The 24446-nt window shown below is 47.7% G+C and overlaps 1 protein-coding gene across 2 annotated transcripts in view; it reads left to right on the top strand.

Annotated features, from left to right (window-relative positions):
• Positions 1-24446, top strand: part of LOC132383728 (pyruvate carboxylase, mitochondrial-like) — a 950497-nt gene that overhangs the window by 42322 nt on the left and 883729 nt on the right. Inside the window, exon 1 of one of the 2 annotated variants that reach the window (XM_059954921.1) lies at positions 6545-6674. The exons of the other annotated variant lie outside the window; for it this stretch is intronic. Coding sequence (XP_059810904.1) covers positions 6576-6674 — 99 coding nt within the window. The 5' untranslated portion in view covers positions 6545-6575. Of the gene's footprint in view, positions 1-6544; positions 6675-24446 lie in introns of those variants that run through there. 2 annotated transcript variants of the gene reach the window in all.

The following is a 24446-nucleotide window of genomic DNA, read 5'->3' as shown; positions in this document are numbered from 1 at the left end:
TTCATGTACATCCAGGACATTTCCGTGTGTCACAAATGGCAGAGATCCCAGGTTGGATCTCCCATTCGGTGAGGTTACTCCACCTGGCAGCTCGCTCCCCTTCTGTCTGCTCAGTATCCTGGAGGGATCCTCCTCCACTCTACCAGTCAGTGCCCCCACCCCCCCGCACGCTGGAGGAACTCAGCAGGCATCTATGGAAAAGAATGAACAGTCGACACTTTGGGCCGAGACCCTTCATCAGGACAGGAACGGAAGGGGAGCAGTCCCTTTCCTATGAAACTTCCCTCCTTCTGGAGAACCATTCTGATTTTTTCCAGCTGAGGTCAACATTCCCTGCTAGTAATTTCTTCTGCCATGTAGACCATCCTTTTCTCTGAGCAAGGTATTTTTACACAGCCTGAGACCAGAGTGGCACTTTAATTTTTTCCCTCTAATGTCAACATCAAACACACTCAAACCACAGCTGACAACACAAGTAAATGATGCCAAGCAGTCAAAACAACTGAGAGGCAAAAGTAAAATGTTTTGATTAGATAACATCGCCGTTCCGCAGCCCGGCAGTTTACTAACAATGAGCTCCTGACTGCTGTTTTTATTCTTACAATTTGTAACTTGAAATACTGTCAACGTGCACATGTTGAAGCTCTGAAATGTTTCAAACTCAAAGTTGTGGTACGTCTATTATTTCGAAGGTTAATGGATTATAACTGATCAGGAACAGTCAGCAAGGCTTTGTGAAGGACAGATCATGTCTAACAAGCCTGATAGGGTTCTTTGAGGAGGTGACCAGGCATATAGATGAGGGTAGTGCAGTGGATGTGACCGACATGGATTTAAGTAAGGCATTTGACAAGGTTCCACACGGTAGGCTTATTCAGGAAGTCAGAAGGCATGGGATCCAGGGATGTTTGTCCAGGTGGATTCAGAATTGGCTTGCCTGCAGAAGGCAGAGGGTCATGGTGGAGGGAGTACATTCAGATTGGAGGGTTGTGACCAGTGGTGTCCCACAAGCATCTTCTGGGACCTCTACTTTTTGTGATTTTTATTAACAACCTGGATGTGGGGGTAGAAGGGTGGGTTGGCAAGTTTGCAGATGATGCAAGGTTGGTGGTGTTGTGGATAGTGTGGAGGATTGTCGAAGATTGCAGAGAGACATTGATAGGGTGCAGAAGTGGTCTGAGAAGTGGCAGATAGAGTTCAACCCAGAGAAGTGTGAAGTGGTTCACTTTGGAAGGACAAACTCCAAGGCAGAGTACAAAGTAAATGGCAGGATACTTGGTAGTGTGGAGGAGCAGAGGGATCTGGGGGTACATGTCCACAGATCCCTGAAAGTTGCCTCACGGGTAGATAGGGTAGTTAAGAAAGCTTATGGGGTATTAGCTTTCATAAGTCGAGGGATAGAGTTTAAGAGTCTACACCACTGTTCTGCAGTATTCGAATGAGTACTCTCTGATTGGCGATTAACTCTTATCTACAGATCTGTAACATCTACAAATCTGTAACAGGGTTGTGCTAACCGCTACACCACAGTTCTGCAGCTCTATAAAACTCCGGTTAGGCCACACTTGGAGTACTGTGTCCAGTTCTGGTTGCCTGACTAGAGGAAGGATGTGGAAGCATTGGAAAGGGTACAGCGAAGATTTACCAGGATGCTGCCTGGTTTAGAGAGTATGCATTATGATCAGAGATTAAGGGAGTTAGGGCTTTACTCTCTGGAGAGAAGGAGGATGAGAGGAGACATGATGGAGGTGTACAAGATATTAAGAGGAATAGACAGAGTGGACAGCCAGCACTTCTTCCCCAGGGCACCACTGCTCAGTACAAGAGGACATGGCTTTAAGGTAAGGGGAGGGAAGTTCAAGGGGGATATTAGAGGAAGGTTTTTCACTCAGAGAGTGGTTGGTGCATGGAATGCACTACCTGAGTCAGTGGTGGTGGCAGATACACTAGTGAAGTTTAAGAGACTACTAGACAGGTATATGGAGGAATTTAAGGTGGGGGGTTATATGGGAGGCAGGGTTTAAGGGTCGTAGGACCTGTGCGGTGCTGTACTATTCTATGTTTTATATAACAAATAATTAATTACTATAATAATTAATAATAAGTGATTGATAATTAATTGCTATATATTAATTGTATCAACATTGGTTTGAAAATTATATTAGCCTAATTTCAAAATTATGTTTAGATTATACTGTATAAAAGAACATCCCAGCTGCGCGGCAATGGTGGCTATGTGCGTGGGAGCATTTCAGGTACTACGTGGCCGCACAGGTTATCGGGAGCTGCGGCTGAGGTAGCAATTCACTGGCATTTCTTCCAGTCAGAGGTATTCTGTGTGCGTAATGTGCTCCCCTCTACGTGGGGGGGGGGGGGAATCAGCTGTGCTTTCAGCAGCAGTGGCATTTACTCCATTGCCTGCCCGTTGTACCCACCTCTCCCACCCTGACCCATCGGCTGTCTGTGGCCTCCTTGTCAACGAGCTCCAGCGCTCAGTCTCCACACAGACTCGAAACTTCAGATTCTTTCTGGCCAGATCTGCAGGTTGTCTTGTTCATGCTGCTTGGGAACTTGCCCCTTCAGCCTGGTTTGTCCATGCTAACTAACCAGGAGCCCTTCCCAAACTAGTCCCATTTGCCCGGGTTTAGCCCAACTCCCTCTAAGCCAGGGATTCCCAGTTTTTTTAATGCCATGCAACAATATCATTAAACAAAGGGGTCTGTGGACCCCAGGTTGCGAACCCCACTTTGAATCTTTTCTACCCACGTGCCTGTTGCCTGTCCATATGTCTGCTGTAGTTGAGGGTGAATCGTAGGACTAGAATTCGGCTATTCGGCCCATTGAGTTTGCTCTACCATTTGATCATAACTGATGTATTTTCCTTCTTGACTCTGTTTTCTTGCTTCCCCCTGTAACCTTTGAAACCCTTACTAATCAAGAACCTGTCAAGCTTGTGACATGGTGTCAGCTAGTTATTGACCCAGGGGAGAGGGGCACTGGACATACTCCTGTCCTCATCAAGTGTGCTGAGGTCGGGAGGGTTGGGAGCTTCAGGTTGTTTGGGCAAAACATCGTCGATTGCCTGCCCTGGTCTGACCGCGTAAACAGCACGGTGAAGGAAACACACTTCCCTGGGAGGTTAAAAGAAGTTTGGCCGCGCCCCTGTTGACCCTTACCGATTTTTATCAATGCTGTATGGAAAGCATCCTATCTGGATGCATTGTGACTTGGTGTGGTAACTCCTCTGCCAATGTCTGTAAGAAATTTCAGGCCTCTGGACCCAGCGGAAACTGGTCTCCTCTCCACTGATCCCGTCTGTGCTCCTCACTGCTTCGGTAAAGCAGCCAAAATAATCGAAGACCGCACCCACCCCAAACATTCTCTCTTCTCCCTTCTCCCATCGGAAGATAAAAAGGCCTGGAAACAAATACTAACACGCTCAAGGATAGCTTCTGTCCTGCTGTTGTTAGACTTCCGAATGGATTCCTAGTACAATAAATGGACTCTTGACCTCACCGAAGAGCTGATTGTGGACTTCAGAAAGGGTAAGACAAGGGAACAGACACCGGCCGGCCCTCATCGAGAGACCAGGTGGAAATGGTGAACAATTTCAAGTTGCTGGGTGTCAACATCTCTGAGGGGCAGAGTCCATTTAAAACAGACATGGAGAAATTTCTTTAGGCGGAGCGTGGTGAACTTGTGGAATTTGTTGCCACGGGCAGCTGTGGAGGCCGGGTCGTTGGGTGTATTTAAGGCAGAGTTTGATTGGACACGGCATCAAAGATTATGGGGAGAAGGCTGGGGAGGGGGAGAAAAGGGTCAGCCATGATTGAATGACGGAGCAGACTCGATGGGCCAAATGGCCTAATTCTGCTCCCATGTCTAAAGGTCTTGTGCATTGAAATAAACTGCAGGACGTTTTCATCTCAGTCAGCTCCACCATGGGAACTAGCCTCCCCATTACCTTCAGGGAGAGAGGCCTCCACATCATCCCCAGGACACCCAGGACATGCCCTCTTCTCATTGAGGAGGGACAGGACCCTGAGGACACACACTCAGCGATTCAGGGACAGCTGCTTCCCCTCCGCAATCAGAATTCTGAATGGACATTGAAGCTATGAACACTACCTCAATTTTTTTTCCTCATTTTGCACTAATTTAACTTAAATTTATATATATTTAAATTAGTTTTTATTATTACGTATTGCAATATACTACTACTGCAAAACAACAGACTTAAACCTGACTGATGTTAAACTTAATCAGATTCGGTTTAAAAACCCCATTCCCTTCTCTCAGTTCCTCTGCCTTTGCTGCATCTCCTCTCAGGATGAGGCTTTTTGTTCTAGAACCAGAGAGATCTCCTCCTCCTTCAAAGAAAGGGGCTTCCCTTCACCGTCAACGCTGCCGTCAATAGCATCTCTTCCATTTTGTGCACGTCTGCTCTTACCCCACCCACACCAGGGATAGGGTTCCTCTTGCCCTTACCTACCACCCCAGTAGCCTCTGCACCTAGAGCATAATTCTCCGGAACTTCTGCCATCTCCAATGGGACCTCACTGCAAAGCATATCTTCCCCTCTCCCCCACCTCAGGCTTTCTGCAGGAGTCGCTCCCTGTGCAATCATCCCTCCCCACTGATCTCCTTCTTAGTACTTCCCCTTGCAAGGGGAACAAGTGCCACACCTCCTCCCTCACTGTCATTCAGGACCCCAAGCAGTCCTTCCAAGTGAGGTGACACTTCACCAGTGAGTCGCCCGGGTATCTGGTGCTCCCGGTCTGGCCTCCTGTGCATCGGTGAGACCCGATGTCGATCGGGAGAACGCTTCGAACACTTCGTCCACACTTCCCGGTGGACACCCACTTCAGTTCTACTTCCCATTCTCATTCCAACGTGTCAGTCCATGTCCTCCTCTACTGCGGCGGTGAGGCCACAGTCGGGTTGGAGAAGCAACACCTTGTATTCCGTCTGGGTAGCCGCTAACCTGATAGCATCGACATCGATTTCACGAACTTGCGTTCTCTCACCTCATCATCTTACCTGCCCACCACCTCCCTCTGGTGCTCCTACCCCTTCCCTTTATTCTATGGTCTTCTACCCTCTCCTATCAGATTTCCTCTTTTCCAACCCATCAGTTTCCCTGCTCTTTACCTCCCCCTCCCACTTTCACCTCTCATCTACCACTTCGTACTTTTTCCTTCCCTGCCCCCACCTTTTTATATCTGATTTCTCATCTTTCTTTCCAGTCCTGATGAACGGTCTCGGCCTGAAAGGTCGCCTGTTTACTCTTTTCCATAAATGCTGCCTGGTCTGCTGAGTTCCCCCAGTGTTTAGTGTGTGTTGCTTGGATTTCCAGACTCAGTAGATCTTCTCTTGTTTGTGCTAATCCTGATTCAGTGTTAAGCGATCGGCCCTCCAGAGCTTTTGCACGGTGCCCCGATTCACCCCACCCCCTTGGTGACATTAGTGAGTGTCTGATTCATTTATTAGTGTATCACAAAACTCCTTCCTCTACAATTCAAAGCCTGTTCTTTACTTCTGCCCAGTCCTGATAAAAGATCATAAATCAGGGGCATTAATAGAGTTTCACTTTCCACAGATGTTGTTCAGTGTTTCCAACACTCCTGTATTCATTTGAAATCGCCTTTTATGCTTCCAGGATCCACTTTACAATTGATATTTTTGACTTCTTTGTGTTTAAATCAATGGGGCTTTGTAGAAGCTCCTGAGCAGGTGTAACGTCTATCTCTGTCTGGATTCCAGTCAGTGAACGCCTGGGGACTATTGTGAGTGAGCTGTTGGAATTCAAAGAATGTCTGTCAGGACTTTGTAGAACTCAGACAGGGAAAAAGCCCATAATGTAACTGGGGGGGGGGGGGGGGGACAACGGGGCAGACACTTCAATTTAAACCTCAGTTGTCAAGCTGGATTTCTTATTGTAATGAAATTTTTAAATTACGTTGTGTTGGTACTCACTGTTAGGTACCCTCCTGTACCAAATAAAGCGGCCGCTGAGGGTACGTTCGTGATCTCTGCTGCTGTGGCCCATCCTCTTCAAGGTTCGACGTGTTGTGTTGCCTTCCTGTCAGATTGAGCCAGTCTGGCCATTCTCTGACCCCTCTCATTAACGAGGCGTTTTCAGCCACAGGGCTGCAGCTCACTGCCTGTTTTTGCTCCATTCTCTGTGAACTCTAGAGACCATTGCAATCCCAGGAGATCAGCCGTTTCTGACATACTCAAACCACCCTGTCTGGCACCGACACTGTCAAACTCACTCGGATCACATTTCTTGCCCATTGTGAACCTCTTCACCCTTTGCTTTCATGCATCACGTTGCTGCCACGTGATTGGCTGATTAGGTACAGGTTTCGACAAGCAGGTGTACCTACAGAAAAGTGGCCACTGAGTGTGTATTGCTGTTATTTTTATTGTGGCAACCAGAGTTAAATAATTAATAATCTTCGTTCTGTTTGCTAACCTTGGCTGATAATTAATTTAATATGCAGTTAATTCTGCTGATCTCTGACGTTTGTTTCTGTACTACATGGAGGATTTGTGTACCGCAGAGGGAACAGATGAGGTTGTTCCATGGTTCAATGGGAAGCCAGCGAGACTGGGAGGCCATACTGGATCTGGTGCTGGGCAAAGAACCAGGTCGGGTGTCAGATCTCTCGGTGGGTGAGCATTTCAGAGACCGTGACCGCTACTCCCTGACCTTTACCATAGGAGCAGACGGTATGGGAACTTCCCTCAGGCCAAACTTCTTAATTCCATTTCCCATTCCCATGCTGACAGAGCGGTTCGTGTCTTCCTCTAGTGCCAAGATGAGGCCTCCCACAGGGCGGAGTAATCTCCAACCTCAGTATAAATCTCTCATTCTGGTAAAAGGATATCTCTGTCCCTTGCCTATTCCCCATTCTGGCCTCTTACCTCTTCTCGCCTGTCTATCACCTCCTCCTTGTGTCCCCTCCTCTATCGCTTTCTCCCACGGTCCACTCCCCTCTCCGATCAGATTCCTGCCTCTGCAGCCCTTTACCTTTCCCACCCACCTGGTTTCACCTTTCACCTTCAAGCTGTCCTCATTCCCCCCTCCCCCCCCCACCTTTTTATTTTGTATCTTCCCCTTCCTTTCCAGCCCTGAAGAAGGGTCTCGGCCTGAAATGTTGACTGTTTATTCATTTCCATCGATGTTGCCTGACCTGCTGAGTTCTTCCAGCATTTTGTGTGTTTTGCTTTGGATTTCCAGCTTATGTGGAATTTCTTGAGGGTGTGGGGAAGTATTTAATAATGGGAGGAAGAATTTTGATGCTGTGGGATAGGAACTGGGGAGCATAAATTGAGGACTTGTGTACTGAGGAGAAAGCAGCACAATGTTTCAACCACACTTGGAATGTTGTTTTCAGTACTGACCACCTCATTGTAGGGAGAATGCAGAGGCTTTAGAGAAGGCACAAAGGAAATTTACCGGGACGCTGCCTTGGACTTGGGGGACGAGAGAGCTCAGCTTTTCTCTATATAGCAAAAGAGGCTGAGAGATGAGTTGGTAGAGATGTGCAAGATAGATAGATACTTTATTGATGCCAAAGGAAATTACAGAGTCACAGTAGCATTTCAAAGAGACAGATATACAAATATGAGAAGAGAAGTAAGAAAGAATAAAAAATAAGTTACCTCTAACAGGAGGGGTCATCACTTCCCTGGCTGTAGGTTGACTCATTACAGAGCCTAATGGCCCAGGGTAAGAACGACTTCATACAGCGCTCCTCCGAGCAGCACAGTTGTCTTAATCTGTTACTGAAGATGCTCCTCTGTTCAGCCAAGGTGGCATGCAGAGGGTGAGAAACATTGTCCAGAATTGCCTGGATTTTCCGTAGGGTCCTTTGTTCTACCACAGCCTCCAGATGATAAGAGGCATTAATGTGAGTATCCAGAGATTTATTTTTCCCGAGTGAAAGAGGCTAACACAGGTGACATAATTTCAATGTGACTGGAGAAAAGTATGAGGGGGGGGGATGTCAAAGATAGTTTTTTTTACATAAAACATAGAAACATAGAAAACCTACAGCACAATACAGGCCCTTCGGCCCACAATGCTGTGCTGAACATGTCCTTACCTTAGAAATTACTACACTTACCCATAGCCCTCTATTTTACTAAGCTCCATGTACCTATCTGAAAGTCTCTGAAAAGACCCTATTGTATCCGCCTCCACCACCGTCACCGGCAGCCCATTCCACGCATTCACCACTCTCTGAGTAATAAACTTACCCCTGACATCTCCTCTGTACCTACTCCCCAGCACCTTAAACCTGTGTCCTCTTGTGGCAACCATTTTGGTCCTGGGAAAAAGCCTCTGACTATCTGCACGATCAATGCCTCTCATCATCTTGTACACCTCTATCAGGTCACCTCTCATCCTCCGTCGCTCCGAAGAGAAAAGGCCGAATCAGGCTCGTAAGGCACGACCTGCCCTTGACAAAGTCATGCTGACTACTCCTAATCATATTATACCTCTCCAAATGTTCCTAAATCCTGCCTCTTAGGATCTTCTCCATCAACTTACCAACCACTGAGGTAAGACTCACTGGTCTATAATTTCCTGGGCTATCTCTACTCCCTTTCTTGACTAATGGAACAACATCCACAACCCTCCAATCCTCCGGAACCTCTCCCATCCCCACTGATGATGCAAAGATCACCGCCAGAGGCTCAGCAATCTCCTCCCTCGCATCCCACAGTAGTCTGGGGTACATCTCATCCAGTCCTGGCGACTTATCCAACTTGATGCTTTCCAAAAGTTCCAGCACATCCTCTTTCTTAATATCTACATGCTCGAGCTTTTCAGTCTGCTGCAAGTCCTCACGACAATCACCAAGATCCTTTTTCATAGTGAATACTGAAGTAAAGTATTCGTTAGGTACCTCTGTTATCTCCTTCGGTTCCATACACACTTTCTCACTGTCACAATTGATAGGTCCTATTCTGTCGAGTCTTATCCTCTTGCTCTTCACGTCTTCACATTCTTGTAGAATGCCTTGGGGTTTTCCTTAATCCTGCCCGCCAAGGCCTTCTGGCTCTCCTAATTTCCTTCTTAAACTCCTTCCTAGTAGCCTTATAATCTAGACCTCTAACATTACCTAGGTCTCTGAACCTTTTGTAAGCTTTTTTCTTGACTAGATTTACAACAGCCTTTGTACACCACAGTTCCTGTACCCTTCCATAACTTCCCTGTCTCATTGGAACGTACCTATGCAGAACTCTACACAAATATCCCCTGAATATTTGCCACATTTCTTCCTTACTTTTCCATGAGCACATCTGTTTCAAATTTAAGCCTCCAATTTCCTGCCTGATAGCCTCATAATTCCCCTTACTCCAATTAAATGCTTTTCTAACCTGTCTGTTCCTGTCTCTGTCCAATGCTATTGTAAAGGAGATAGAATTATAATCGTTATCTCCAAAATACTCTCCCACTGACCAGGTTCATTTCCAATACCAAGTCAAGTACAGCCTCTCCTCTTGTAGGCTTATCTACATACTGTGTCAAGAAACCTTCCTGAACACACCTAATAAACTCCACCCCATCTAAACCCCTTGCTCTAGGGAGATGCCAATCGAAATTTGGGAAATTAAAATCTCCCATCACGACAACTCTGTTATTACTACACTTTCCAGGATCTGTTTCCCTATCTGCTCCTCGATATCCCTGTTACTATTAGGCAGCCTATAAAAAACACCCAGTAAAGTTATTGACCCCTTCCTGTTCCTAATCTCCACCCACAGAGACTCCGTAGACAATCCCTCCATGGCGTCCACCTTTTCTGTAGCTTTCTCTTTCTAAAGAGTGATAGGTCTGTGGACCACAATGCCAGTGATGGTGGTGGAAGCCGATACAGTAGGAGCATTTAAGATCCTCTTAGGCATATGGATGATAGAAAAATGGTGGGAACGTATGACTGAAAGGGTAGATTCATCATAAAGTAGGTTAGAAGCTTGGCATGACACTGTGGGCCGAAGGGCCTGTACTGTGCTGTATTGTTCTAAGTACTACGTTGGAACGTTAGTTAAAATATGAACTGGGGGATGTAGCCTCAAGATTTGGGGGGGGGGGGGTAGATTTAGGATGGAGATGAGGAACTGCTTTTCCCAGGCAGTGGTGAAGCTGTGGAATTCTCTGCCCAATGAAGTAGTGGAGGCTACCTCAGTAAATGTATTTAAGACCAGCTTGGATAGATTTTTGCTTAGTAGGGGAATTAAAAGTTATGGGGAAAAAGGCTGGTAGGTGGAGATGAGTCCTTGGCCAGATCAGCCATGACTTATTGAATGGTGGAGCAGGCTCGATGGGCCAGATGGCCGACTCCTGCTCCTAGTTCGTATGTTCTTGTGTAAAATTGGCTTGAACCCATGTTAAGGCCAATTCATATGAAAAAGATTCGAAGTACATTTATTATCTTATGCAGTGTGCAACCCTGAGATTCGTTTTCCCACAAACAAGCACAAAATAAAGTAACACCAGAGGATTGGAGGATAGCCAATGTTGTTCCGCTGTTCACGAAAGGCTCTAAAAGTAGACCAGGAAATTTTCGGCCAGTGAGCCTGACGTAAGTAATGGGAAAGTTATAGGAAGGTGTTCTGAATTAAGGTATTTGGATGGACATGGGCTGATTAAGGATAGTTAGCATGGCTTTGTACGTGGTAGGTCTTGTCTCACCAATCTTACAGAGTTTTTCGATGAAGTTACCAGAAAAGCTAATGTTGACTACGTGGACTTTAGCAAGGCATATGATAAGGTCCTGCATGAGAGGTTGGTCAAGAAGGTTGAGTTGCTGGGCATTCAAGATAAGCTAGTAAATTGGATTGGATGTTGGGTTTGAGATGTGGGAAGGAACGGGAGGAACCCCACACGGTAACGAGAGAATGCAGAAACACCTGATAGGCAGCGGCAGTCCAGAAAGTGGTATTTGATGGTTGTCTGTCTGACTGGGGGCTGGTGGCTAGTGGAGTACCACAGGAATTGGTGCAGGGTCTGTTGTCGTTTGTCATCCAATTCAACGATCAGGATGATAATATGTTTAACTGGATCAGCAGAAAGGCTATCGTGTCTTCAGATTCAGTTTATTGTCATTTAGAAACCACAAATGCAACGCAGTTTAAAAAAATGAGACAACGTTCCCCCAGAATATCACAAAAGCATACGACAAAACAGACCACCAGAAAATCCACGTAACGTTTGGCAATCGTCTTGCAGTGAGATCTGGACCAGCTGGAAAAATAGGCTTAGAAATGGCAGATGGAATTCAATGCAGACAAGTGTGAGGTGTTGCACTTCGCGAGGACCAGCCAGGGTCGGTCTCACACAGTGAATGGTCAGGCACTGGGGAGTGTGGAAGAACAGAGGGATCTGGGAATCCAGGTCCATCATTCCTTGAAAGTGGCATCACAGGTAGATGGGATCGTAAAGAAAGCTTTGGCACATTGGTCTTCGTAAATCAAAGTATTGAGTACAGGAGAGGGATGTTATGTTGAAGTTGTATAAGACATTGGAGAGGCCTAATTTGGAGTATTGTGTGTTGGTCACCTACCTACAGGAAAGATGTGAACAAGGTTAAAAGAGCACAGAGAAAATTTACAGGGGTGTTATCAGGACTGGAGGACTTGAGATATGAGGAAAGATTGAATGGGTTAGGACTTCATTCCTTAGAATGTAGAAGATTGAGAGAAGATTTGATGAAGATGTATGAAATTACGTGGGGTATAGATAGGGTAAATACAAGCAGGCTTTTTCCTCTGAGGTTGGCTGGGACTACAACAGAGGTCCTGGTTTAAGGGTGAAAGTTGAAAAGATTAAGGGGAAAACTTCTTCACTCAGAGGATTGTGAGAGGGTGGAAAAGAGCTGCCAGTGCAAATGGTGCACCATCCCCACCCCTGGCACGCCTTCTCTGCCCCCTGTCCCACACCCTTTGCTTTATCATTTGCTTCCGCCAGATTTACAAACTCGCTCTTTGCTCCACGTTGACAAATGCAGATTGTGTAGGGACAGTTAGGGTCATACACCTGAATGAGTTTTGTTGAGAACCTGGATTGCTACAGGAGAAGAGCTTCAGAGATGACCTGTAGTCCTGGTGATGATGGACTTGTAGTATGAAAGGCAGGAGAAGGTATGGATACTGTTTACGGAGCAGGGCCTCGAAGGTTGTAACTTCTGGATTAGTTGCATTGCCATAACACTGTGAGCACAGGAAGGGGAGGGGAGGTGAGATGAATGCACAACCGAAGGAATCGTGCAAAAGGATGGACTTTGATTTCCTGAATCATTGGGACTGTTCGGGGGAAGGTGGAACCTGTACAAGTGATTCTGGACCAGCATCTTTATGGGGGATGAGGTTTGCTGGGGAACATATAAATTGAGTTGGTGGGGTTAGAGTCGATGTTCAGCTGGGGAGGAACGGTGACGTAGCGTAGCAGTCAGGGTAACACGACTGCAGCGCTAGATACGCAAGGTCAGTCCCGTGGCTGTCTGTTAAGAGTTTGTACGTTCTCCTGGCGACCGCGTCGGTTTCCTCTGAGTGCTCCCATTTCCTTCCACTGGTAAAGCCGGTAAAATTTGGAGGCAGACTTGCTCACTACCCATTACCCCACTGGAGTTTAGGGCAGCAATGACGGTCCTCCATCTCTGGAAGTGTTCAGGGCTTCCTTCATTATGTCAGTGACTGCCTGTCGGTTTTCACCGCTGTCAGCCACGCAAATCCCGGGTGGAGACTCGGGAATACCGTCGGATGTAGAAGGATTCTTCATTGCTGTTTCGGTAAGAGTTTTGTTTGACCAGTCAGAGTCGTTATCCCTGAGCTGAGCCCCCGGTTCCCAGTCTGGCCTCTACCCTTTGACCCGACCTGACCAGGAGCCAAAACGGAAAGTCCTGACTCCAGCCAGCGTAGCCCTGCGGGTCATTGAGACACGCAAGCCTCCGGTGGCCCCCTTGGAAGTATGTGGGCAGAGCAGGCTTGCGGTTGCATATGAGGGGAAAACAAAGCCTCATTGCGTCCATTTTAATGCAAACGGTCTAACTGGTAAGGAAGATGGATGCACAGCTGTGACGGTTAATTCAGGGTGAAAGTGGAACGTGGGGGGAACTTCGCTCTAAGAGGGTGGTGAGAGTCTGGAATGAGCTGACGGTGCAAGTGGTGAATGCAGACTCGATTGTAGCGTTTCAGGGAAGTTAAGACCATAAGATATGGGAGCAGAAGCAGGCCATTCAGCCCATCGAGTCTGCTCCACCATTCCATTCATGGGCTGATCCAATTCTTCCAGTCATCCCCACTCCCCATACCCTTTGATGCCCTGGCTAATCAAGAACCTATCTATCTCTGTCTTAAGTGCACCCAATGACTTGGCCCCCACAGCCACTGGTGGCAACAAATTCCACAGATTTACCACCCTCTGACTAAAGTAATTTCTCCATATCTCAATTCCAAATGGACGTCCTTCAATCCTGAAGTCGTGCCCTCTTGTCCTAGAATCCCCTACCATGGGAAATAACTTTGCCATATCTAATCTGTTTAGGCCTTTTAACATTTGGAATGGGAGATACCCCCCTCATTCTCCTGAACTCCAGGGAATACAGCCCAAGAGCTGCCAGACATTCCTCATACAGTAACCCTTTCATTCCTGGAATTATTCTCGTGAATCTTCTCTGAACCCTCTCCAATGTCAGTATATCCTTTTTAAAATAAGGAGCCCAAAACTTCACACAGTTTTGATAGGTACGTGGATGAGAGGGGTATGGAAGTTATGGTCTAAGAAAGGACCAGGTAGAATAATAGTTCAACACAGACTAGAAGGGCCGAAGACTCCTCTGCTGTAGTCTCTGTGCCTCTATTGCTATGATATTGTTGGCAACACTAAGACATGACTTAAAGTTGGATGTGACTGGCTGACTTCAGTTTCCAGGACAGAGTATTTTCTGTCGAGACGGAGAGCGATGCTTATACCTCGGCAGGAAAGGATTGCATTGCCCCAGTATTACGGCAGGGTTCCTGGAAGAGCCTTCCAGGAATAGATTAGGAACAAACTGTCCTCTTAAAAGTCAACGGGAGATAGTGGAAATAGCTGAGAAATGTAACAAAGTTAAGGTTATGTGATTATGGAAAATGTTAGGGCTGAACCTGGAATGAAATTCTTAAACTGGGGAGGTGGTGGGGAAGGCTAATTTATATAAACTAATTATAAAGTCATGAGATTCTGCAGATGCTGGAAATCCAGAGCAACCCACGCTAAAGGCTGGGGGATCTCAGCAGGTCTATGGGGGGGGGGGGAATAAAGCCGAGACCCTTCATCAGGACTGGAGAGGTCGGGGGAAGAGGAAGGAGTGCAGACTGACAGGTGATAGGTCAAGTCAGATGAGGGGGAAGCTGGCTGGGTGGGAGAGGGGGGGGTTGAGTATGAGGCTGTGAGGTGATGGGTAGAAGAGGTAAAAGAAGGATAGGAGAGTGACTATGGGCAAAAGGAGAGGAAGTGGGGCATGAGAGGGGTTTGGTTAAAGTAAGACAGGACCTGGCAAAGGTGGATTGGGGGCATCCCTGTGCAGACACACCTACATCTCTCCGTGGGAGCATTCAAAGGAGATCAAGTGAGACGTTTCAGTAAGAGTAAAACAGTAACCTGGCAGACGACACAACTGTGATCGGCCTAATCACAAACAGTAACAAATCTGCAAATAGAAAGGAGTTGTAGGGATCACAACTCTTCTCTTAGCTTCAAGAAAACAAAATAAATGATAATTGACTTCAGGGAGGTCATAGGTTCCAAACAAGCCCCGCGATTTATCAGTGGTGAGGGGGTGGAAAGGGTCTCCAGGTTCAAGTTTTTGGGAATGAACGTCACTAGCTCTCTTGGCCTGCAAACACAACTTTGATAGTAGGGAAGGCATACCAGTGGCTAAACAACCTGAGGTACTATAGCAGAGCTAATATGCCCCGGAGATTGCTGGCTAAGTTTCATCGATGTGCGACAGAGAGCCTATAACACATGGAAAGTCAGTGTGGGGCTCGATCAGAAGCGGGACAGATCATAAAGCACACCAGTGGGTGATTAGGATGGCTCAGCACATCATTGGACCTGGAGATAGTCTACATCTCCCGATGCCTATGGTTAAAGACCCATCCCGTCCCGGAGACCGTCTGTTCAATCTCCTGTCTTCCAGTAGGAGATGCAGAAACATCTTAGCCAGGACAGAAAGACAGAAAAACACTCCTTCCTGAGGACTGTTGTGCAGCTGAATAACACAACATCCCAGTTTGCCAATGGCCTTTGAGTGTTACGGACTAAAGTAGTCTACTGTTGCTCGTGGGTATGGGAATTATTTAGAATGAAGCTGCACTGCCTGCATTGTTCATCATAGTTCATCCAAATTTTTTGTACGTCATGCATTGTAAGCATCCGGTTTGCACAGAATGTGAAGTTGTGCTGCAATCTCGTTGTCCTGAGCAATGACAAAGTAGGCAGATGTGGAGAGAGTCGGGGCTGGCTGTTGGGGCAAGAAAGAGACCATGCTTCTACTGCTCCCGGTTTCAGGGGCACCTTTGGCTGACTGAGGCATAACGCTTGGCCTGACAGTGCAGACGACGAGACACAACAGGCTACAATCCTTGAGAGCCAGAGGATAATTTGTGCAGTAAGCTGCCATCTGGTGCTGGAGTTAAAGGATAGGGAGCAGGTATTTAGTCGAGAACGGAAAGGCAACTGCAGATAACGGGAATACCTGGGTTACATTGGGCTGACCTTCAGCCCAAGGTGTCTGGCACAGACACAGTGCTGAAGTGATCGAAATCTCTCCTGTGCACATTTTATTTCCTGCATATGCACGCACTCACCTAAAAACCTCTTAACCTCTCCCCTATTTTATTTCCTTACCGAGATGCAAACCTTCTGACCCGTCTAACTGCGCCGCCTACCAACCCTTCATTTAGTCCGACCCTAACCACGGGGCAATTCATAATGGCCAATTACCCTACCAACCGGTACGCGTTTGGGCTGTGCGAGCGAACCGGAGGACAGTCACGGGCAGCGGCAGAGTATTGTGCTGACCGCTCTCGTACTGGGTCACCCGTTGTGTCTGCACAGTGTGAAAATCAAATACAGTGGTGCGGAGTTACAGAAAAGCTTAACACAGAAACAGGCCCTTCAGCCCGTCTAGTCCATGCTGAACCATTTAAACTGCAGTTGTACCATAGCTCTCCAGGCCACAGGGTGTGTGCTTAGCCCATGGCTCTGCTGTTCCTAAACCCAGAACTATGGCTGGGCATAGCTCACTGCCATCTATAAATTTGCTGACAATACACCCACGGTTGGCAGAATCTCTCAGATGGAGAGCAGAGGGCTTACAGGGGCCAGACATACCAGCTAGTTGAGTGATGTCACAGCAACAACCTTGCACTCAACGTCAATAACACCAAAGAACAGATGGTGGACTTCAGGAGGGGTAAGATGAGGGTACACGAACCAATCCTCATAGGGGGATCAGAAGTGGAGAGAGTGAGCAACTTCAAGATCCTGGGTATCAGTATCTCTGAGGATCTATCCCAGTCCCAACATATCGATGCAACCGTAAAGAAGGCAAGACAGGGATGATACTTCATTAGGAGTTTGAGGTTCACCTAAAACACTCGAAAACTTTACAGATGTACCATTGACAGCATTTAGACAGGCCACATCACTGTCTGGTATGAGGGGTGGGGGGGTGGGGGGAGCTACTGCACAGGATCGAAAGAAGCACCAGTAAGTTGTAAAATTCGTTAGCTCCATCATGGGCACTAGCCTCTATAGTATCCAAGACATCTTCAAGGAGTGGTGCCTCAGAAAGGAGGTGTCCATCATTAAGGACCCCCATCACCCAGGACGTGCCCTCTTCTCATTGCTACTATCAGGGAGGAGGTACAGGATCCTGAAGACACACACTCAATGATTCAGGAACAGCTTCTTCCCCTCTGCCGTCAGGGAGGAGGTACCGGAGCCTGAAGACACACACTCAGTGATTCAGGAACAGCTTCTTCCCCTCTGCCGTCAGGGAGGAGGTACAGGAGCCTGAAGACACACACTCGACGATTCAGGAACAGCTTCTTCCCCTCTGCCGTCAGGGAGGAGGTACAGGAGCCTGAAGCCACACACTCACTGATTCAGAAACAGCTTCTTCCCCTCTGCCGTCAGGGAGGAGGTACAGGAGCCTGAAGACACACACTCAGTGATTCAGGAACAGCTTCTTCCCCTCTGCCGTCAGGGAGGAGGTACAGGAGCCTGAAGACACACACTCAACGATTCAGGAACAGCTTCTTCCCCTCTGCCATCAGGGAGGAGGTACAGGAGCCTGAAGACACACACTCAACGATTCAGGAACAGCTTCTTCCCCTCTGCCATCAGGGAGGGTGTACAGGAGCCTGAAGACACACACTCAACAATTCAGGAACAGCTTCTCCCCCTCTGCCATCACGGAGGAGGTACAGGAGCCTGAAGACACACACTCAGCGATTCAGGAACAGCTTCTTCCCCTCTGCCATCCGATTTCTGAATGGACAATGAACCCATGAACACGACCTCACTACTTTTTTTTATTATTTCTGTTTTTTTTATTATTTCTGTTTTTTGCACTATTTTTAATTTAACTATTTAATATGGATATATATTTACTGTAATTCCTGTATTTATTTTTTCTCTATATTATCATGTATTGCATTGTATAGCTGCTGCTGTTAACAAATTTCATGACACATGCCGATATTATTAAGCCAGATTCATACGCTGACCATCCTGTACCCATCGAAGCTTCTCTTAAACATCGAATTGAGCTTGCGTGCACCTCTTGTGCTGGCAGCTTGTTCCACGCTCTCACCACCCTCTGCTCACACTCCCCTTAAACATTTCACCTTTCACCCTTAACCCGGGACCTGGAGTTGTAGTTCCACCCAGCCTCAGTGGAAAAAGCCTGCTTGCATTTGCTTTATCTATGCCCTTCAGAATTTTGTATCAAATCTCCCCTCAATCTTGTATGTTCCAAGGAATAAAGTCCTAATCTATTCATTCTTTCCTTATATATCAGGTCCTCCAGTCCCGGCAATATCCTCGTAAATTTTCTCTGTCCTATTTCAATCTTATTGATATCTTTCCTGCAGGTAGGTGACCAAACCTGCACACAATACTCCAAATTAGACATCATTAATGTCTTATGCAACTTCAACATAATATCCCATCCCCTCTACTCAGTAGATTGGCTTTGATAAATCAATGTGCCGAAAGCTTTCTTGACAACTGTATCTACCTGTGCTGCCACTTTCAATGAACCATCTACTTATATTCCCAGATCCCTTTTGCTCTGCCACACTCCTCAGTGCCCTTCCCTTCACAGTGTAGTGCAAATCAATCCCAAAACTACCTGCTGAGGCTGCTCAGGTTGCCAAGTGCGAGAAAGGGTGGAGAAGTGACAGGGTAAAGGAGCTTTAAAGATGTAACAGAGGAGTGCAGTTCTGTGTGCAGTACGTTGGCAACTACAGTACTGTGCAAAAGTCCTTGCCACCCTTGCGATATATACTGTATGTACCAGGGCTGCGTATGTCACAATTACAGGCCCTCTGCGACGAGCCCATGCTGCCCAGTTACATCCACAAGATTGGTTAACCTGCTGACCCCAACGTCTTTGGAATGCGAGAGAGGACTGGAATGAAAATCTAGCTTGAAGTACTATCACAGGCACACAGCATCATGTATAAGCATTTGCAAGAAAAACATTAAATACAGCATTGTGTCGTATTTTGCTGGCAGAGTCCTATTTGGAAGAAGAAATAAGAGTAGGGGTTTTGTGAGCAAGCTGTACACGTGGCACCTGTCGGACATTGCTAGGCGAAGTGGTGTGGGTGGGTGGGTGGGTGGGGTGTAAGGAAGTAAAACAGATGGACGAGGGGGCAGGGTGGTGCAGGTTCAATAATGTCCCTGTGGGTGGGTTGGGGTGTTTGCAGAGGTGTTGGGAAGGAGCTAACGGGAATGGGATGGGGTAATAGGTGAAGGAGGAGGAGAGGAACTGGTAACAAATCATAGCCAAATGTAGAAAGAAAACAAAGCTGTCTATAGGCACATTGTGCTGGGTTGATAAGGCACAGGGGAGGAATGCAGCTATTTTTAAAGCGAGGCAGGTAAACAGACTTTGTTGATTAGATTGTGGTCATGTGTTATTGTTCCCTCAGGAGATATGGTTGGAAGAAATTTGAAAGTAAGTTTATTGTGCACCATATATCACCATATACAAGCCTGAGATTCATTTTGTTTGGCCGTAAGACATGGGAGCAGAATTAGGCCATTTGGCCCATCGAGTCTGCTCTGCCATTCAATCATGGCTGATCCTTTTTTATCTCCTCCTCAACCTTATTTCCCAGCCTTCTCCCTGGAACCTTTGATGCCGTGTCCAATCAAGAACCTATCAATCTCTGTCTTAAATACACCCAACGACCCGGCCTCCACAGCTGCACGAGGCAACAAATTCCACAAATTCACCACCCTCTGGCTAAAGAAATTTCTCTGTATCTCTGTTTTGAATGGACGCCCCTCTTTCCTGAGGCTGTGCCCCCTTGTCCCAGACTCCCCCTTACCACATCTACTCTGTTGAGGCTTTTCAACATTCAAAAGGTTTCAATGAGATCCCCCCTCATCATCCTTCTGAATTCCAGCGAGTACAGACCCAGAGCCATCAAACGTTCCTCGTATGATAACCGTTTATTCCCAGAATCATCCTTGTGAACCTCCTGTAAACCCTCTCCAATGCCAGCACATCTCTTCTAAGATGAGGAGCCCAAAACTGTTCACGATACTCAAGGTGAGGCCTCACCAGTGCCTTATAAAGCCTCAGCATCACATCCCTGCTCGTGTATTCTAGACCTCTTATCCGATAACTATAATAGAATCAGTGAAAGACTGCACCCAACGGGGTGGGCAACCAGTGTGCAAAAGACACCAAACTGCAAATACATAAAGAATGCAAAAGAAATATTATTATATTAGAATAATATGATGGGACTGTCGTATGTTCAGCATGCACTAGATGGGCTGAAGGGCTTGTTTCTATGCTGTCATTTTCTATGAGTCTGACTCTATCGTAAGTACCTAAGCCATAAATATCGATAACACTCATAGGTTGTGGGAACATTTCAGTGATGGGGTGAGCTAAGTGAAGTTATCCCCTCTGGTTCAGGAGCCTGATGGTTGAGGGGTAATAAATGTTCCTGAACCTGGTGGTGTGGGTCCTGAGGCTCCTGTATCTCCTTCCTGATGGAATCAGTTCAGAGTTGAGGTTATCCTCACTGGTTCAGGAGCCTGATGGTTGAGGGGTAATAACTGTTCCTGAATCTGGTGGTGTGGGACCTGAGGCTCCTGTACCTCCTTCCCGATGGAATCAGTTCAGAGTTGAGGTTATCCTCACTGGTTCAGGAGCCTGATGGTTGAGGGGTAATAACTGTTCCTGAACCTGGTGGTGTGGGACCTGAGGTTCCTGTACCTCCTTCCTGATGGAATCAGTTCAGAGTTGAGGTTATTCTCACTGGTTCAGGAGCCTGATGGTTGAGGGGTAATTACTGTTCCTGAACCTGGTGGTGTGGGACCTGAGACTCCTGTACCTCCTTCCCGATGGAATCAGTTCAGAGTTGAGGTTATCCTCACTGGTTCAGGAGCCTGATGGTTGAGGGATAATAACTGTTCCTGAACCTGGTGGTGTGAGTCCTGAGGCTCCTGTACCTCCTTCCCGATGGAATCAGTTCAGAGTTGAGGTTATCCTCACTGGTTCAGGAGCCTGATGGTTGAGGGATAATAACTGTTCCTGAACCTGGTGGTGTGGGACCTGAGGCTCCTGTACCTCCTTCCCGATGGAATCAGTTCAGAGTTGAGGTTATCCTCACTGGTTCAGGAGCCTGATGGTTGAGGGGTAATAACTGTTCCTGAACCTGGTGGTGTGGGACCTGAGGTTCCTGTACCTCCTTCCTGATGGAATCAGTTCAGAGTTGAGGTTATCCTCACTGGTTCAGGAGCCTGATGGTTGAGGGGTAATTACTGTTCCTGAACCTGGGGTGTGGGACCTGAGGCTCCTGTACCTTCTCCTCTCGAAGAAGATCTTGTATGTTCCTGCTGCCAGCATCCCTCCCGTCTGCCTCCAGTGGCTCTGGTGTGTGTAATTGTAACCCTTTGGCACGTAGCTAACAATAATTGCCACCGACCTGGAGATGGTGTTCCTGCTCCATGGACCCTGTTCTCTGTGACTTGCAGAAATGAAGTGGGTTAGTAAGTTGTAGAGGACGTGAATGGCCGTGGAGTTGTGCACAGTGTAGAAGGTTACTCGGGGGTGCTGGATGCAAAGCTGGGCGTGGAGAGGCAGATGGAATTCAACCTGAAAAGGTGTGAAGTGGTTTACTTGAGGGCCTAGTTAATGGCAGGTTTGTTAGCACTGTGGAGGAACAAAGGGATTTTTGTCAGTGACACCTAGATTCAAGATCCTTTCATGTCATTTGCAGTCCACAAGTGCTAAGGAGAAGGAAATACTTGTTACTCCGAGTCTGATGTAGGACGAAAAACACAATAAATAAAAATATAAAAGACAGCTTAAATACGTAGATTGTGTGTACGAAAGCCTTTGGCACCTATATACAGATAGGGAGCCTGAGACTTTTACACAGTACTGTATTTGTCAATGTGGAGCGGAGAGCGAGTTTGTATATCTGGCGGGAGCAAAGGATGTTGGGAATGGTGAGGGTGGGGCGCCGCGGGAGGGTTGTGGGACAGGGGGCAGAGAAGGAGTGTCGGGTGGGTACAGACACACCCAGCCCTGAGACATGAGACATTTGGCTCCTTGAGTCTGCTCTGCCATTTCATCATGGCTGATCCATTTTCCCTCGCAGCCCCAGTCTTCTGCCTTCTCCCCATATCCCTTCATGCCCTGACCATTGAAGAAGCTGTCGAACTCTGTATGCCCAAAGGCTTGGCCTCCCCAGCTGCTCGTGTCGTCGGATTCCACAGACCTTGTCTTGCTTTGGAAGGGAAGACATGCAGCTCCTTCCTTCAGTGTGGCAGGTGCTTTAATACATTGCTGCTGTTAAAGCTCAGGGGCAAGACTTGATCACAAACCCCACTGACTGTGAGTCACAGGTGATGCCTGTCAGTGAGGCACTGGTGACAGGTGGGAGAGCAAAGGTTTATGAAGCCTGTTCAGCCTGCGTCGGTGTTCCAGTGAAGTGCTAATCAGAGGCTGCTCCCTCTTTCCCAAGCAAAAACTTATCAAGGGGCTGCACACAGGCCATTCAGCCCACAATGCTGTGGCAAGCAAAGTAAATCTGTCATCAAATTCCCAACTGATCCCTTCTGCCTACACAAAGTCCCTAACCGTCCATCTCCTGCACACACACGAGTTTCAGAGTTCTTAACCGTCCATCTCCTGCACACACACGAGTTTAAGAGCCTCCTCGAGACCTCGATCCATTTCTCTGCCGCCTCTCTGATTCCACCAGTGTCTGACCACGGTTGAGTTCCCGAAACTGCACCCATCGTCTTGCTGACCCAATTTAACAAGTGTCTAAATTGGCAGGGCGGAGATACGTCTCTACCAAAGGAGGTGTGAGGCTCTCCTTCCCTCCGCTGGCCTGCAGGTCACCTCGGGCAAGGTGTAGCTCCTGCTTAGCCGCCGATCAGGGTCATTTGAAGATGTAAAAATGCGAAGCTGATAAATATTGTAAGTCCTGGTTATGTGACCACTGACACCAGGCAGACAATCTCTGAGGAGTATTGATAATGGCTGGGGTCACCGGTCAAGTGAAGACACCACCCAGAAGAAGGCAATGAGGCACTGCCTCTATCGAAACATTTGCCCAGAACAATCATGGGTGGGGTGGTGTCATTGGGCCGGAAGGCTGTTACCATGATGTATCTCTGAACCCCAAGTGGTACTTTTCCCAAAGTATGTTGATAACAAACACTGATTGTTCTTCGTTAGTCATCTTCACTTACACAAAAAATTAATTCAAGTTGTGAGACCAGGTGTGGGGGGGGGGGGGGGTGGAGGTAGGTGTGTGTGGGGCAGGGTTGATGAAATGAGAAGCTGGGAGGTGATGGGAGGAACAGGTAACGGGCTGAAGATGAAGGTATCTGATAGGGGAGGAGAGTGGACCTCGGGAGGAACGGGTAACGGGCTGAAGATGAAGCTATCTGATAGAGGAGGAGAGTGGATCTCAGGAGCAAGGGATGGAGGCTGAAGATGAAGCTAACTGATAGGGGAGGAGAGTGGATCTCAGGAGCAAGGGATGGAGGCTGAAGATGAAGCTATCTGATAGAGGAGGAGAATGGACCTCAGGAGCAAGGGATGGAGGCTGAAGATGAAGCTATCTGATCAGAGAGGAGAGTGGACCTCGGGAGAAAGGGATGGAGGCTGAAGTTGAAGATATCTGACGGGAGGAGAGTGGACCTCGGGAGGAATGGGTAACGGTGAAGATGAAGCTATCTGATCAGAGAGGAGAGTGGACCTCGGGAGGAAGGGATGGAGGCTGAAGATGAAGCTATCTGATAGGGGAGGAGAGTGGACCTCGGGAGGAACGGGTAACGGGCTGAAGATGAAGCTATCTGATAGAGGAGGAGAGTGGACCTCAGGAGCAAGGGATGGAGGCTGAAGATGAAGCTATCTGATAGGATAGGAGAGTGGACCTCAGGAGCAAGGGGTGGAGGCTGAAGATGAAGGTATCTGATAGGGGAGGAGAGTGGACCTCGGGAGGAACGGGTAACGGGCTGAAGATGAAGCTATCTGATAGGAGAGGAGAGTGGACCTCGGGAGGAAAGGGTAACGTGCTGAAGATGAAGCTATCTGATCGGAGAGGAGAGTGGACCTCAGGAGCAAGGGGTGGAGGCTGAAGATGAAGGTATCTGATCGGAGAGGAGAGTGGACCTCGGGAGGAACGGGTAACGGGCTGAAGATGAAGGTATCTGATAGGGGAGGAGAGTGGACCTCGGGAGGAACGGGTAACGGGCTGAAGATGAAGCTATCTGATCAGAGAGGAGAGTGGATCTCAGGAGCAAGGGATGGAGGCTGAAGATGAAGCTATCTGATCAGAGAGGAGAGTGGATCTCAGGAGCAAGGGATGGAGGCTGAAGATGAAGCTATCTGATAGGGGAGGAGAGTGGATCTCAGGAGCAAGGGATGGAGGCTGAAGATGAAGCTATCTGATCAGAGAGGAGAGTGGATCTCAGGAGCAAGGGATGGAGGCTGAAGATGAAGCTATCTGATAGGGGAGGAGAGTGGATCTCAGGAGCAAGGGATGGAGGCTGAAGATGAAGCTATCTGATAGGGGAGGAGAATGGACCTCAGGAGGAACGGGTAACGTGCTGAAGATGAAGGTATCTGATAGGAGAGGAGAGTGGACCTCGGGAGGAAGGGATGGAG

This window comes from Hypanus sabinus, chromosome 31, assembly GCF_030144855.1.
Source record: "Hypanus sabinus isolate sHypSab1 chromosome 31, sHypSab1.hap1, whole genome shotgun sequence".
In the NCBI taxonomy this organism is placed as follows: domain Eukaryota; kingdom Metazoa; phylum Chordata; class Chondrichthyes; order Myliobatiformes; family Dasyatidae; genus Hypanus; species Hypanus sabinus.
This window is presented reverse-complemented; position numbering and strand designations above follow the sequence as displayed.